At 50.9% G+C, this 14,517-nt stretch overlaps 1 protein-coding gene across 1 annotated transcript; it reads left to right on the top strand.

Annotated features, from left to right (window-relative positions):
* Positions 1-1,020: 1,020 nt before the first annotated feature.
* On the top strand, positions 1,021-13,800 carry DUSP5 (dual specificity phosphatase 5). The gene is made up of 4 exons (XM_080911522.1): positions 1,021-1,558; positions 5,655-5,803; positions 9,436-9,655; positions 12,507-13,800. The coding sequence occupies exons 1-4, from the start codon at positions 1,180-1,182 to the stop codon at positions 12,911-12,913; spliced, it is 1,155 nt and encodes a 384-aa protein (XP_080767648.1). The 5' UTR covers positions 1,021-1,179; the 3' UTR covers positions 12,914-13,800.
* The last annotated feature ends 717 nt before the right edge of the window (positions 13,801-14,517 follow it).

Raw genomic sequence — 14,517 nt, 5'->3', positions numbered from 1 at the left:
TGGAGGCAGAAATGCGTTTCCATCCCACGTGCCCTGACAGCTAGCAGAGCCCTCAATAAATACTTGTGGAGGGGACAAATCACACTTAGTTTTCCGGGAATGGGGGCGGCGAGAAGTGCCAGAGAGAATGGCGGGGGTGGGGGGTTGGGGCAGACAGCCTGGGATTACACTTTATCCACCATAATCCCACAAATCCAGAAGCCACCTGGACAACAGTTTACTGGACTGAGCTTCACAGTTCCCCAAAGGGTCCCCAGAACCAGAGCCCCCAGTGCTGTATTGCTCCTCTCCCCCCACCCCCCCCTCTCTCTCTCTCTGTGTGTGTGTGTGTGTGTGTGTGTGTGTGGTTCTTGTTTTGTTTTTTGAGGCAGGGTCTCAAAGGGGGCTACCAATCTATCCGAGGCAGAATCCACGCCAAGTCTCTGTCTCACCCATTCACGACTCCTCCTTTTGACGCTCAGGAACTTTTATTACGGAAAATTAAAAGATGACGAAAGTGGGGGTAACATGTTAGAAGCCTCCAGCATCAAGATGACCAAGACACACCGCATCTCGGCTCGTCTCAGAAGCCATCTCCTTACAAGCGCAAACACAACAGGGAGCGACCCGAATCCGGGCTTCACCCGGAGGCCCCAGGGGCTCCATTGCGCCGCCCCGGTCAGTTTCTAACCGCATTTGCTTCCTCCTCTTCCCGCACGGCGTGGGTCACCACGGCCTGGTGGCGATCCTGACACCCCACCGGTAGTCCCGGGTGATGCGTAAGTGAGTCTCTCTGCGCTGGGCCCCCCGAGAGAGGCAGCGGGCGCCTGCCACTTCCTCTTTCTCGCTCTGACTAAGACGCCCTCCCCGCCGCCTGCACTCCGGGTGGCCCCGCCCAGGGGCGTGACCGGGCTCGAGGGGCGGGGAAACACCCATATTTGGCCTTATATGGGCACTCACGTCACAGGACGCGCACTCATTCACTTAAAACGCTGCGCTGCCGGCGGAATCCCCAGCTTTCTGGGGCAGCGAGTGGCGGGGCCGGGTGCCGAGCGAGCCGGCGTGGAGAGCGTCGCGCGGCCCCTCGCGCCGGGCTCCGTTTGCAGGCCACAGCCCCAGCGAGGTGGCCCGCCAGTCCTCGGCCGCCCGTCCTCTGGCAGCTGTGGGGCGCGCCGCGTCGGGCCGCTGGGTGGCGGCGACATGAAGGTCACGTCGCTCGACGGGCGCCAGCTGCGCAAGATGCTCCGCAAGGAGGCGGAGGCGCGCTGCGTGGTGCTCGACTGCCGGCCCTACCTGGCCTTCGCCGCGTCGAGCGTGCGCGGCTCGCTCAACGTCAACCTCAACTCGGTGGTGCTGCGGCGGGCTCGGGGCGGCGCGGTGTCTGCGCGCTACGTGCTGCCCGACGAGGCTGCCCGCGCTCGGCTGCTGCAGGAGGGCGGCGGCGGCGTGGCGGCGGTGGTCGTGCTGGACCAGGGCAGCCGCCACTGGCAGAAGCTGCGGGAGGAGAGCGCCGCGCGCGTCGTGCTCACCTCGCTGCTGGCCTGCCTACCTGCCGGCCCGCGGGTCTACTTCCTTAAAGGTGAGCTCGTTAGGGAACAGACTGCCCCTTACCACCTGCCCTTTCACAGGGTGCAGGGACCCCGGGGCCCCTGGTTTATCTCCCTGCATGGGAACTCTGGACCGGAGAAAGTCACCACTTGCGGGAGTTGTGCACCCCGGGGTTTTGACGTGCGCTTGGGAGGTCCTCGCAAACGTCAGTGCCCAGGGCTTCCTTCTCCCCACCCGCCTTTCCTCGAAAGCGTCTGGCATCCTGTCTGTCCTCTGGGCTGGGTGGGCTGGGAAGGTGCTGCTGGCGGTGCTCCCTAGCAGTTCCGGGGGCGGGGGGGGGGCGGCGCAGAGCTCTTGCTGGTCGCTGGCGCCTTTTGCAGACCAAGGGGGTCGGAACCTTTTCTGTACAAATCTGGCACGATCAAACAGGTCGAGACCCTCCCCCAGGAGAGTGGCGCCGCGGTGTCCCCTTTCTTCCCGCCTAGACAATTAGAGTACGTTAGGCTGTGTCTTGGTGGGCCTCTTGCCTTTTTGACCCTGACAAGTCCCTCCCCCTTCCTCTCTCTTTATTGCTTTTTATTGTTGTCCTCCGGCCACCTCCTCCCCCATCTAGGCTGTTCTCAAGCTTAATTTGGGAGCTGACAGCTTTCCCACCCCTTTCATCCCCTCTTCCCCAGCAGGGGATTATCCCTGGAACTGCCTCAGAGAGTACCAGCCGGCCAGCCTAGTTAGGAGAGGTGCCACAGGGACTGTAAGATATGGAGGAGATTCTGAGGCCTTTGATTTTAGGCCTTCAAGAGCTGTCTCCAGGCCCGACTGTTTCACCTGCTGGGGAAGATAACTTTGGCTTCCGGTTGTGGGTGTGTGATTACTCTCAAACCCCACATCATTGATTTCTGGGTCATTTCCTGTGACTCCTCCTGCCTTCTAACCTCAAAAGTATGGGAACCTTGGCTTGGTGCAGAGTAGAATGCTGACCTCGGATAGGGTCCCGGAACTCTGATGAGGAAACACCTTGTCCAGGAACTCTGATTTGGTTCAGAATTCAGGTGCAGTGAGCTAAGGAAGACCCAGTGTCAAAGCCATGCACGTTGGAATTTCACACACTGTAGGCCAGGAAGATTCAGAGGCAAGTGGGTAGCTTCCCAGCTATTAACACCTCTTCTAACTGTCCCTTGTTGATCCCATTGGGAGATAACAGGTGGCTATTGCTGCATCCGCAGCTGAGCTAGAATGTGGAAGGGCCTTCTCTAAGCTCTGCAGAGGTCTCTCTCACTGTTAAAAAATGAAGTAACATGCATCCAGGTGAGCATCTGAATAGCACCAAGGGTGTTTAAGGACATAGGTGTCTTCTTCACACCCTAAAACCTCTCCAGAAACAGCAATGGTTTCTTGTTGGATAATTTCTCTCAGGGATAACTTTCAAAAGCCAATTGAATCTGTATGTTTCTAGATCCTGCCTCTTGTCACCCAAGTGGATCTTGGAGACACCCATGTTGCTGCATGGTTGTGCCTGGCGATAACCACTAGGTTGCTTCCAGCCTGGCCATGTGAAAAGCAGTTAAGGAGAGGGGTAGAAGTTCTTGTCAGGTGCTCTGGTGTTGTGCAGTCTTGTCCTTCTTTCGGGCCTTGAAAGCTAAAGATGAAAAGTGACATGCATTTGGTATTTGATTACTATTGCTGCCCTAATGGCATCACTGAAGTTCAGTTGCAAAGGAAAATCCCTTTGCAACACTGGGCTTCGGCCTAGTGGCAGCTGGGTGTTGGTACCCTGCTCCTTACACTTCCTACAGTTGCCTCTCACACTGAGAGGAGATGCTGAAGACCAGTCAGTTGGGAGCCTTCATATGTGCCGGTGTGCTGCCTCTGTTCCTTTGACAACACCATGATGATTGAAAGTAGACTCACTCTGAAGCAGGTTGAAGTGGCCTCAGGAATTGCCAGCACTCTTGCAATCCCAGTGAGGCACAAGTGAGACAGCGGAGAGGAATGTTCTGTCTCCACACCTCCGATGGGAGTGGGCGGAAGGCAGAGACCTAATCTCCTGACCCCAGCCTGAAGAGGCAGACCCTGTTTGTCTGTCCTTCAGCTACTCTGAGACACTCTGCCTGTTTCCTGTTAGGTTGTAAGCAACACCTCTTTCTGCCCCTCCTGCCCGCCAGCTCTAAAACGGTCTATTTAAAGCCTAGAGATGAGATAGCTTCCAAGGCCTCTCTTCCTCAAGTTTGGAAGTGCTTGGGCTAGTCTTTCTCCAAATGCCCACAAACCTCTTATTTTGTTTCCTGGAACCCAAACTGTTGAGCCCAGGCCTAACCCTATGATTTATTCACTAGAAAAACACACCCTCCTTCCAAGGATATGTGGGTCAGCATCATTCTGTGAGGGGGCTGCGTGAGGAAACTAAACCACCAACGCCATCACCTCTACTCCCTAACCCCTTCTGCCTAGGCACACTGTCTTCATGACAGAGAATGTGACCATTTGTGGAAAATCAGAAATTTCCCCTGGAAGCTAGGGAGCTGTTTGTCTAGTGACCACGGGGGTGGGGGCGGGGGATTTGGGTAAATGGGGACAGGGGCGGCAGAAGCTGAGAGGAAGCCAGAATGACAAGGTGACTCATCCTAGGAATTGGCTGCAGCTTCCAGGAGGGAGTTAGAGGCTGCCATGTAATCCATTAACCATTTGCTGACTGCAGGAGTAAGCCCTCCACTGTTGGGCTGTTTAGTACCAAAAGACAGAAACAAACAAAAAAAAAAAAAAAAAAAAAACGAAGGTTTTCAGAAAGTACTTTGTCTCAGGATGCACACTTAACTGGTGATGTGACACCAATCGAAGGTTTTCTGGAGGCTCTCTGAAGTACCTCAGACTGCTGTTTGTCAGAACAGAAGGTTTCTAAGCAAACATGTCCAGTCCACCTAAAAGGCCTTGGCTTTCTAAGGGCCTTTGGAACAGAGTTATTGGTTTTCCCCTACTGGTCCTGAGAGTAATGTGGATACATTTCTGTTACCTGGTCATTTTCATTTTCTTTTTCTTGTTGGAGACAATCTTCAACAGATCCTCTTCCTCTTCCTCTTCCTCCTCCTCCACTGCTGAGATTATAGGCACGTGCTCCAGTGCTTTTGAGAACCCCCTTACCCCTTAAGTGAGCCTTCTGGGGGAGTTGAAATATAATACCGACATCCTCACATGTCCGGAAGTCTGCATTTCCCATTTGGCTTGGAATGTATTAACTTGATTTATGAGCATGGGACCTGTGGAAGAGCTTGTCAGTGACGTGAGAACCTTTCACGTGAGAAGGCGAGCTCCGTTATGAGTAGGAGAGGGAGGACACAGCTGCAGTGGTGCTTACAGCAAACAGGCCAGCGGAAAAGCCAGTTTGGGAGTCTTAGAAGTCAAAGAAAGTGCATAATCACACCTTTGTTTTACAAGAGAAAAAATAGCTTTTGGTTTTTGAAAGGATATGGTTAATATTTACCAGATGCCGGAAGAGCCACTTCTGATAGACACAAAACGTGAGAGACCTTTAAAAAAAAAAACAAAACGTATTTATTTACTTATGGGGGTTATGTGCACCATGTATATGTACAGGAACCCAAGAAGGTCAGAATAGGTGTTGAACACACACACACACACACACACACACACACACACACACACACACACACACACACCAGCTTGAATTACAGGTGTTGTGAGATGCCATGGAGGTATCTTGAATTGAACGTAGGTTGTCTGCAAGAGCAGTCAGCACTCTTAATGGCTGAGCCATCTCTCTAGCCCTAAATGATAGATTTTTAGAAGTGTGTGTTTAGGAGCTTGGGAGCTATGTGAGGAAAGTATCTTTTTACTCTAAAAATAGTGGTTTTGTTCCTTTTTCTTAAGATTACACCTATTTATTGGTTCTGCATGTGTCATAGGTAACCTGCAGAATTGGTCTCTCCCTTAGATGGTTCTCAGGAGGAATCAGGCTTTGTGCCTTTACCCACTGAGCCATCTCACCTGCCCTGGTTCTGTTTTCTACATAGCTAGACGTCATTTTGCCTCTCACAGCCGGGGGATATGTCTGACAGTTTGAAAACCCAGTGCTTTTGCCTGGCTCACTTTTTGTTTATTCCTTACTTTTGAAGGGGGCTATGAGACCTTCTACTCACAGTATCCCGAGTGCTGTGTGGATGTGAAGCCCATTGCACAAGAGAAGATCGAAGGTGAGAGAGGCCTCCTCAGCCAGTGTGGGAAGCCGGTTCTCAGCGTCGCCCACAGACCAGCTTATGACCAGGTGGGTGCTTCTCAGCTGCTGTCTCTGTTCCTTTCTCAGCATCCCCATTCAGGTTGGCTCTGTGTGATAAGGGAACGAACACAGTTCTTCAGAGTGCTGTAGCTTGTCAGCAGGAGTCCCCATCCAAGAGAGGGCATTTTTCCAGCACATACACAGCTAACTAAAGTCCCTGGGCTAAAGGATGCTGGGTAGCTTCTGGAGAAGAGGAAGTAAGAGATAACATTATTATTGTTAGCTGGCTTGGTAGGTTTGGGGAAACTTGGAAGTACTGGTTTAGTTTTCCTTAAGATGTTCAGAGCTGACTTTTAGGTTTCCTGTGGTGTTTGCTTTAAGATTCGTTTTATTTTATGCATATGAGTATTTTGCCTGTATGTATTTGTGCATCACGTGCCTGTTTGCAGAGGTTAGGAACTGGAGTTACAAAGGGATGTGAGTTGCCAGGTGATACCAGGAATCCAACCCAGGTCCAGGTCCTCTGTAAGAACAAGTGCTCTTAGCTGCCATCCCTCCAGCCCTATTTTCAATTTTTGGGGGGTGGTGGTGGAGATGGATAGATTAGGCTTGGTACATAGACTAGGATAGCCTTGACTTAAAAGATTCTCCTCCCAAAGGCTGGGGTTATAGGCTTGTGCCACCATACCTGGCTGTCTCCTGCAGGTTTCTGATACTTACTTTTTATAGATTCTGGTACCAGAGGAAGTGGAGATACTAGAGGAATGGATGTGTAAGCATATGGGTCTCTTGGGTTTTCCTCTAAAAAGGTATATACTTAGTACAGCTCACTGACCATTAGGAGACTGGATGCCTGTAAAAGGGGCAGGGGGAAGCTGGTGAATGTCCAGGCCTGACAGAAACCAGAGCTCAGACCCCTTCTTGCCATTTCACAGAGGGCAAGATGCTTATATATTGGTTGGTAGGATAACTGTCAGTGTAGGAGCAATTTGCAAAGACTCCAGCTGCTGGTTCAAGGCCGCCCTGGGCTCGTGGCTGTTCCTCACCTCTCTGTCCTTATTCCTTTCCCATGAGCTTAGACATCTGACTTGGAAGGAGGTTTTCAGACTTTCCCCCCAAAACAAAGAAAATACAGAGTAAAGCCTAATAAAGAGCCTTCTGGATATGGCTGAAAATATCAGCCCCCTGCCATCACAGAGTTCTAAATAGGTGGCCTTGTTTCTAGTGGGACCCTTGGTCATTGGGAGCCTGTTAGCCCAGCCAGCTGCCAGAGTCATGGGGTTCTATTTGTTTTCTTTCATGAAAAGTCAGCTTGTGGGATGCGCCTGAAGCCACAGCATCCAGTCTAAGCTGGGTGCCTGTTTGTTTGTTATTTGGATTGTGTTTTGCTCCTTTCTCAGAACCCGAAAGAGAAGTAGGGCCTGGCAGCAGGTTATGAAAGCTCTGTAGACCTTTGGCCCACTGAGGGTGGGGATGCTCTGATGCCTCAGCCCTCGCCATGGGAACCCCCATACATCAAGAGAGGCCAGGCAAAGCTGTCACATCCTCTGGGTTTTCTGACGGTCTTTGGTGTCTTCCTCTTGAGCTAAACAGAAGACTCAGAAAAGGAAAGAAACAGAGTTTCGGGGCTGTGATGGGCCAAGCTGCAGGGGGAGGTTGGAAGGTATCCCAGGCTGGTGTATCAGCATTTTCCAGGCATTCAAAGGAATGTCCAGCCTGCCTCTTCTGAGGAGGTGGCTGCTGGTGTCATGGTGCATCCGAGTGGGTGTTGGATGGGGCTGTAGCTGATCAAAGGCAGAGTGGAGTCTTGGACTTGAGTCTCTGACCTCTTTCCCAAGAAGGAAACCATTTTTCCAGTTTCTAAGCAGGGAGCTTGGGCTGGGCTAGGCTGGGCTGAACCAGGCAAGCCCAGGGGATAGTCTGCCCCGTGTCCTTCTTTCCTGAGAGAGGAACTGTATTCTCTTTATTCACTCTTCACCTGAGTGAACATAACAGCTGCATACTATGGAAGCTAATAGTGCCTTCATTACCTGTTTTATGTCTTACCAGTCATCCCAAGAGGATAGACATTGTTCCCAGTTTTTTGTCTAGGGGATTTGGTTCCTAACCTTTGCACCACACTGCCTCTGGGAGGCTGCCCTGTGTGTGGGGAAGAGGAAGGGTGTAAGTGGACTTGTAGGGAAAGGCAAGAAAAATGAAAAGTATTTTCTTCCTGTTTTTACTGACAGAATCCATAGGCCTGATACACACTCATAATACCAGCTGTAGGTTTAAAGATGGCCTGAGCTACACAGAGTTCCAGGCCAGCCTGGCTCCACACAGAACGTGTCTCAGAGAGGAGCAAAACCGAAGCAGCCCTTGTTTTCTCATCCTGAGCTGTAAAACCACTCAGCTAAGACCTGCCGTTCTTGCTAAGCAGTCAGAGTTAGGTTTCCGTCCCAGGTCTTCCTCTCATTGTGTCCGACGTGGGCACCTTATTTAATCCCATCTGAGCTTTGAGTAACTGCAAAATGGCATTTTAACCTCCCTTACAGATCCGTTGTAAGATTAGTAGCTATAGGTATCTTGAGCCTCTGACATCGTAGGTGCTAATAAGAAGGCTGGTTGTAGACACGGGAACTGGGCATGGAGGTACATGCCTTTAATCCCAGCATTTGGGAGATAGAAGCAGGAATATCAAACGGCACCCTAAGCCTGTCCCAGCTTAGAGTTTGAGGCCTGTCTGAGGTACATAAGAGCCCATCTCAAAATGTGTGTGTGTGTGTCTGTGTGTGTTCCCATGCAAGTTATTAACCTTACATAAATTCTCTGTTACTTTTGTCTGTGTGGTTAAATTTGCTTTTGCTCAAACACCTCAAGTGCTGGATAGGTTGCGACTTCCCTGCTGCTGACCCCCCCCTCACTTGGTGCCTTACCTTTCCTTCACTACTGTCTGGCTAAGAATTTCCATTCTACTCTTTGGGGAACAGGAAATGGAAAGACAGAAAATGGGGGTGGGGGCTCCAACAGTCACTGGCTTCCTCTTGGCACCTTAGAACCCTTAGAGATGCAGATTACCAAGTCTGTGTGGGGGGGGGGGGTTGCTCACCTCAGGGGTAGATGGTCTTAGACTCTTTGTCTGGCGCTCCAGACATCTGGGTGTAGGTGATGACCTCAGTCCTCTGACACCTACACCCCATGTGAAGGTCAGGGTGGGGAAGCCCCTCTGCCTCTGGCCTAACAGCTTTTCTGAGTCTGAATTCTGGGTAGGTAATGGTTATTTTCAATCCTAAGAAACATACTTTTTTGTGGGGAGCCGCCCCGAGGTGCAGTGCCTTGCGCTGATTCTTTCTCTCAGTGGTGTATGAACTTAAACAGGGCCCTTTCGGTCTCCACCTCTTCCCAGCCCTGTTAGCATCAGAAGGCTGCTAGGAATTCTAACCTCCTCTGTGTGTGCAAAAAGAAAGAGGAACCTGGTCTCTGTGAGTTTTGCCATCGCTGACTCATGAAGGTAGAGAGTTTGCCAGGGTGGAGGTGTCACCCACACTCTTGGCTGTATTGCCCTGACTCTGAACTCTACCAGGAGACCAGAAAAGGAACCTCCCATCTTGAGAAACAAATAGGTCAGGGTTGTTGTATTTCTTCTCCCAAATGAGCAAGCTAATCCGATGTTTCCTGGTTGTCCTTTGTCCCTGCTCTAGGGGGGTCCAGTTGAAATCCTTCCCTTCCTCTACCTTGGAAGTGCCTACCATGCATCCAAGTGCGAGTTCCTCGCCAACCTGCACATCACAGCCCTGCTGAATGTTTCCCGCCGGACCTCTGAGGCCTGCACCACCCGCCTACACTACAAGTGGATCCCTGTGGAGGACAGCCACACCGCCGACATTAGCTCCCACTTTCAAGAAGCAATAGATTTTATTGGTAGGTTCAGCTCCCACCCCCATTGTTTTAGGAGCCTCCTTGGAGTGGGAATACATATTTTTACCTTTTGGTATCTCTGTTTGGTTTACCTTCTTGGAAAGAAAGGAGTCTGTTGTTTTGGTGGACAGCAACTTCTGTCGCCCTAGGCAGCCTCAAATCTGCTGTGCAACCTGAGCCCCTGATCTTCTGCTGCCACTATGTTCAGCTTAAGGAAGGCGTCTTGTATGTGCAGCCTGTAGAGTTGGGGCCATGAAGAGAAGTAGCCATCAAAGAGGTTAGGGGAGGCCTGAGTTCCTGTTGCTAGTTCTGGTGTACTTGACAGATGAGTTCATTCCACTCTATGGCAGTGCTTTGGTGCTCTTGTTGCTGGGCAGGGGCAGGGTGCATCCAAGTGCGATGTTCCGGGAGGAAAGCAGGGAGAGCCTCCTTCGGCATAGGCTAGGCTATATTTAAAGCAGGCAGAAGGACGGAGGGACTCTTCTCATGTGCCAGGCCGAGAGGGCCCGGCAGCTTTGCATGGTTCTGGAAGACAGCTTTGGAGACATTTGGTTTTGTGTTTTCATGTAAGTCTGGGTTAAAGATAGCACTGAGCCAAGCCCCATGCCTGGTACACAGAAAATCTGGCACCTTTTGCATCGATCCTGTGTTCCTATGAGACACTTGTCATCTGTTCCATTGTACAAGCCTGAGGCCTCGGCCTCTAGTTGGATGGAGCCCGGACCCTCGGGTGCCCTGCTACTCAGTGTTGCCGTGTTTGCTCTCACAGACCAGATTTCTTCCCCCTGTCGTGTTTAGCCTGATCTCTGCGTCAGATGTGGAGATACGCTCCTCAGCTGTGTGATCCTGCCTCCTCTCTTCTTTCTCTTCAGCACGCATACTTGTTGGGATTGAGACATCATTTTCCTAAATCTGGTTGAAGGCAGATGTTAGGCACAAGGGTAATTACTTAGCACAGGTAGCAATTACAGGGCCCCCTTCAGCCACGTGGAAGGAAGGGCCTGTGCTCACCACACACAGTGTCGTAAGTGTTGACAAACTCACCAGAGGCACAGACTGAGGCGATCCCTGTCAGCTGAGTCTCGGCTCAGAGGCAGCCGAGACATTGAGCCATAGGTGGGAACCCTTGATTTTCCTTCATGCCCTGGGGAGGGCTCTGCCCTTCTCAGTCTGTTATTTAATTACCTGGATGGCTACTGGATGAGGTCATGCAACCTGCCCCCATCCGGTTCTGAGAAACCTCCCTCTGCATCCTGTGTGTTGCGTCTGTGTTTGTGGACACAGTCACACAGACCCATGTTTCAAAAGCACCTGGTATGTTTTTAAACCCATGCCCTGCTAATGGAAGGAGGAGCCTCCCCAGTGGCCTCGAACTCAAATCAGCACTGGCTCCTTCTGCACCTGGAGACCGAGGGCAGCAGGAGTCTTAAGGTTTAGAAAGGTCCAGAAGCAATGCCTTTCGAATCCTTTCTGTTTTTGAACAAGATAGTGACCCACTATGTGCTCCCAGCCAGTGGAAGAGGAGGGGGAGGAGACAAGACTAGAAGCCTGGACCCCATAATGCCAGGGGCTCTGAGCTGGCTTACAGCTCTTGTTGGGACACAGGTTCTTTATCACTCCTTCTGGATCAATGGGTTACCTCCAGTGAGCTACCATGGGTTTGCTCTGGAGTTTGGTTGCTCAGATTGGAAATCTTAAAGGTTCCTCCCTGACTCCTTAGATACTTGATCTTAACTTTTTACACTCATGGGTCTCCACCCATGTAGTAAGAGGGCATTTCCCCTTGTCTTTTTGTTTGTCTTTAAAACTATGGTCTTCTACAGTAGCACTTACAGCTACATCTAACGTCCTGTAATTAAATCCTCGCTCTCAAGAGAGGGAACTGGGGAGACCTTTTATATGGTTTGACATGATATATACTCACCTTTAACATCACCTGTTTCTAGCAGTTTTACTTGGAAGGGTAAAACAGTAGCAGAGGGATCCTTCACACACACACACACACACCATATACACACATACATACACACGTATACACATGCACACATGCACGCTCACACCATACACACAACACACATATACAGTATACACACACAACATACACACAAACAACACACACATCACACATATACAAACACACATACACACACACACACTTTGTCATAGCAATCGAAAGAATGCTAACTGATGGTGGTGACTTGAGCAATGACTCCCATTGTTGAGCAAGATGGAGTTTCCAAAAGCCATTAATATTCTCCATCTGGTAAGCGTCACTTAGCAGACCTATAATTAGTGGCCGGGTACTGTTTGTTATATGTTTGGTGGTGAGAACCCTGAAACCTCACCAAGCATCCTGCCCTGGCTTAGCAAGACAGGGTGCCCAGGGAATGCAGAAGACCTTCCAGGACGGGGCCTATGTCATCACCTAGATCAGAACTAGAGACTAAGTTGTTTTTCCAGGTTGGTCTTTGAGCCTAGGACACTCTCAGAAAATCACACACACATACTCAATAATGAAACCTGCATTGAGGATTTTCCAGTGCCATTTGAACCTGATTCTGGAACACAGATTAAGGTAGCCCTCCCCAGAGAGGAAGTTTCCAAGTCTGGCACGTGCAGTGAAAAGATCTCTGCAGGTGTCCTCGGAAACAGCCTCACAGATTATAAATACACTCTGCTGAGACAAGTGTCAGAGATACTGGGCTTGTCGACCACAGGACACACCCCGTGCCCAGCTTAAGACCGGCTGTGGCACCGTGAAGACAGCCAGGTTTCCCGGTTGTGTTCTGTGTGCCCCGCATTTTCTTCTGGACTCTAGTTCTGACTCACCGGCTCTCTCTCTGCTTCATTCCAGACTGTGTCAGGGAAGAAGGAGGCAGGGTCCTTGTCCACTGTGAAGCTGGGGTCTCCCGGTCTCCTACCATCTGCATGGCTTACCTCATGAAGACCAAGCAGTTCCGCCTGAAGGAGGCCTTCGATCATATCAAGCAGAGGAGGAGCGTGATCTCTCCCAACTTTGGCTTCATGGGGCAGCTCCTTCAGTATGAGTCTGAAATCCTGCCCTCCACCCCCACGCCCCAGCCTCCCTCCTGCCAAGGGGAGGCAGCCAGCTCCACGCTCGTAGGCCGTTTACAGACACTGAGCCCTGATATGCAGGGTGCCTACTGCGCGTTCCCTACCTCAGTGCAGCCACCGGTACCCACCCACTCCACAGTCTCAGAGCTCCACAGGAGCCCGGTGGCCACAGCCACATCCTGCTGAGACTGTGGTCGGCTTCCAGCGGATCCCCAAGAGCAACTGTGACCTTTGTTTTGTTTTTTTTAAAAACTTGTGGACATTTCATACCCGTGCAATACTGAAGACCTCTCTCTGTCCCGCTGCCCCAGTGAGATGCTGAGTGGTCAGCAGGCTTGCAGATGCACTTCAGATTAAACCCGAGGATGGGTTCTCGGGACTGTAGGAAGGCCAAGCCATGCCCCCTAGTACAGCATGTGCTAACTACTGTACTTCCCTGCCCACTCAGGACCGCCTAGTCCCTGCACCTCAAAAGTTCGCCTTTTCATTTCAAGCCTAAGGCAATAAATACTGGCAGCGAAGTGGGAGCGAGCTGCGCCGGACCAGGAGAGAAGCCAGTTTATCTCGGAGGAAGCACACGTTCCACTGTTACTAAAACTTTGGCAAACTTTGTCTGTCTCTGTCGCTTCAGAGAGCTGGCCACCACTCAGAAAAGTCAAGACAAAAGTACCCGCCAGTCTGATCCCAGATGTGTTTCTGAGACTGTCTAGGGCCCCGTGGAATTAGATGGTAGAAGAAGGGGCTGCTGACTCATCGGGGTTTCTTGCTCACCAAGGGTTCCTTGGTGACCTTGGACTTTGGCGTGATTTTTACAAATACTTGAACCTGTCCCGTTGTATCTCTCTCTAAAGCTCCTCTGGTGTCATTCAGAAAGTTGTCAGACCCTAGACCAAAAACCATCCCTTTGAGGAGGCGGCAGTAACTGCCTGTGTTCAGGGTCATTGGCGGTGACGTACTTCCTCAGTGGTGGTGACTGATGTACTTCTTCAGTTTAGTGTCCTGTGTGCTTTTTGTCATCCGTTGTGACAATGTTTCCCTCCCTACCCCTGGGGAGTTGTTTTCAAACTACTGATTCTGGGCTCTGCATCTTTTGCAATGTGGTACTTTTACGTCCCTTGATAGATTGTTTTTCCAGGGGGAAAGGCAATAAGTCCCCCCCCCAAACCCATGTGAATGTGAAGAAAAGCAGTGTTGCTGGTTGTTTTTTTTTATACGTAGTACAAAATAAAAATAACAAAAAATAAATAAAAATGCTTGTTCTGTTGGTGGTGGATTGGGATAGACAGGCATACTTTTGGATGAGGACTGAAGTCGTCGGCCTTGCTGTTCTTGTGAGTCGCCTGTGTACCACATGCACATCCGGAACCTGCTGAAGCCAGAGGATGTCGCACCCCCCTGGGCTAGAGTTACAGACACCTGTCAGCTGCTGTGTGGGTGTTAGAATCAAACTCCGGTCCTCTGGAAGAGCACTGGGTGTGCTCTTAGCTGCTGAGCCGTCTCTCCAGCTCTGTTGCAGGTGGATGCTGGGATGAGGACACTGAACATGAAGCCCTATGGGTTTAAGCTCTGTGTGTTTGCACACATCTGATTTTAGCAAGGACATAGAACGCTCTAGAAAAACCCTTGTGGGAGCCAGACCTCCTACCTAGGCTCTCCCCTTAGCAGCCCGATTTTACTTGCTTCATCATCCCCGAAGTGGATTGAAAGGGGCTAGACGCTCTGCAAAGCTCCTGGAAATTCAAAACCCAGATGCCAGACTTGTGGCCAGCCTCCTTCTGCCCTGCCTGGCA

This window comes from Micromys minutus, assembly GCF_963924665.1.
Source record: "Micromys minutus genome assembly, chromosome: 2".
NCBI classification, from domain to species: domain Eukaryota; kingdom Metazoa; phylum Chordata; class Mammalia; order Rodentia; family Muridae; genus Micromys; species Micromys minutus.
Note: the sequence above shows the minus strand (reverse complement) of the source record. Positions and strands in the feature narration are given on the sequence as shown.

What these genes read in the sequence shown, in the direction of transcription:
- DUSP5 (XM_080911522.1), top strand. Translation starts at nt 1,180, where the DNA reads ATGAAGGTCACGTCGCTCGACGGGCGCCAGCTGCGCAAGATGCTCCGC. An exon ending in GCGGGTCTACTTCCTTAAAG is followed by an intron (nt 1,559 to 5,654) that starts GTGAGCTCGTTA and finishes TTACTTTTGAAG; the next exon opens with GGGGCTATGAGACCTTCTAC. An exon ending in AGAAGCAATAGATTTTATTG is followed by an intron (nt 9,656 to 12,506) that starts GTAGGTTCAGCT and finishes GCTTCATTCCAG; the next exon opens with ACTGTGTCAGGGAAGAAGGA.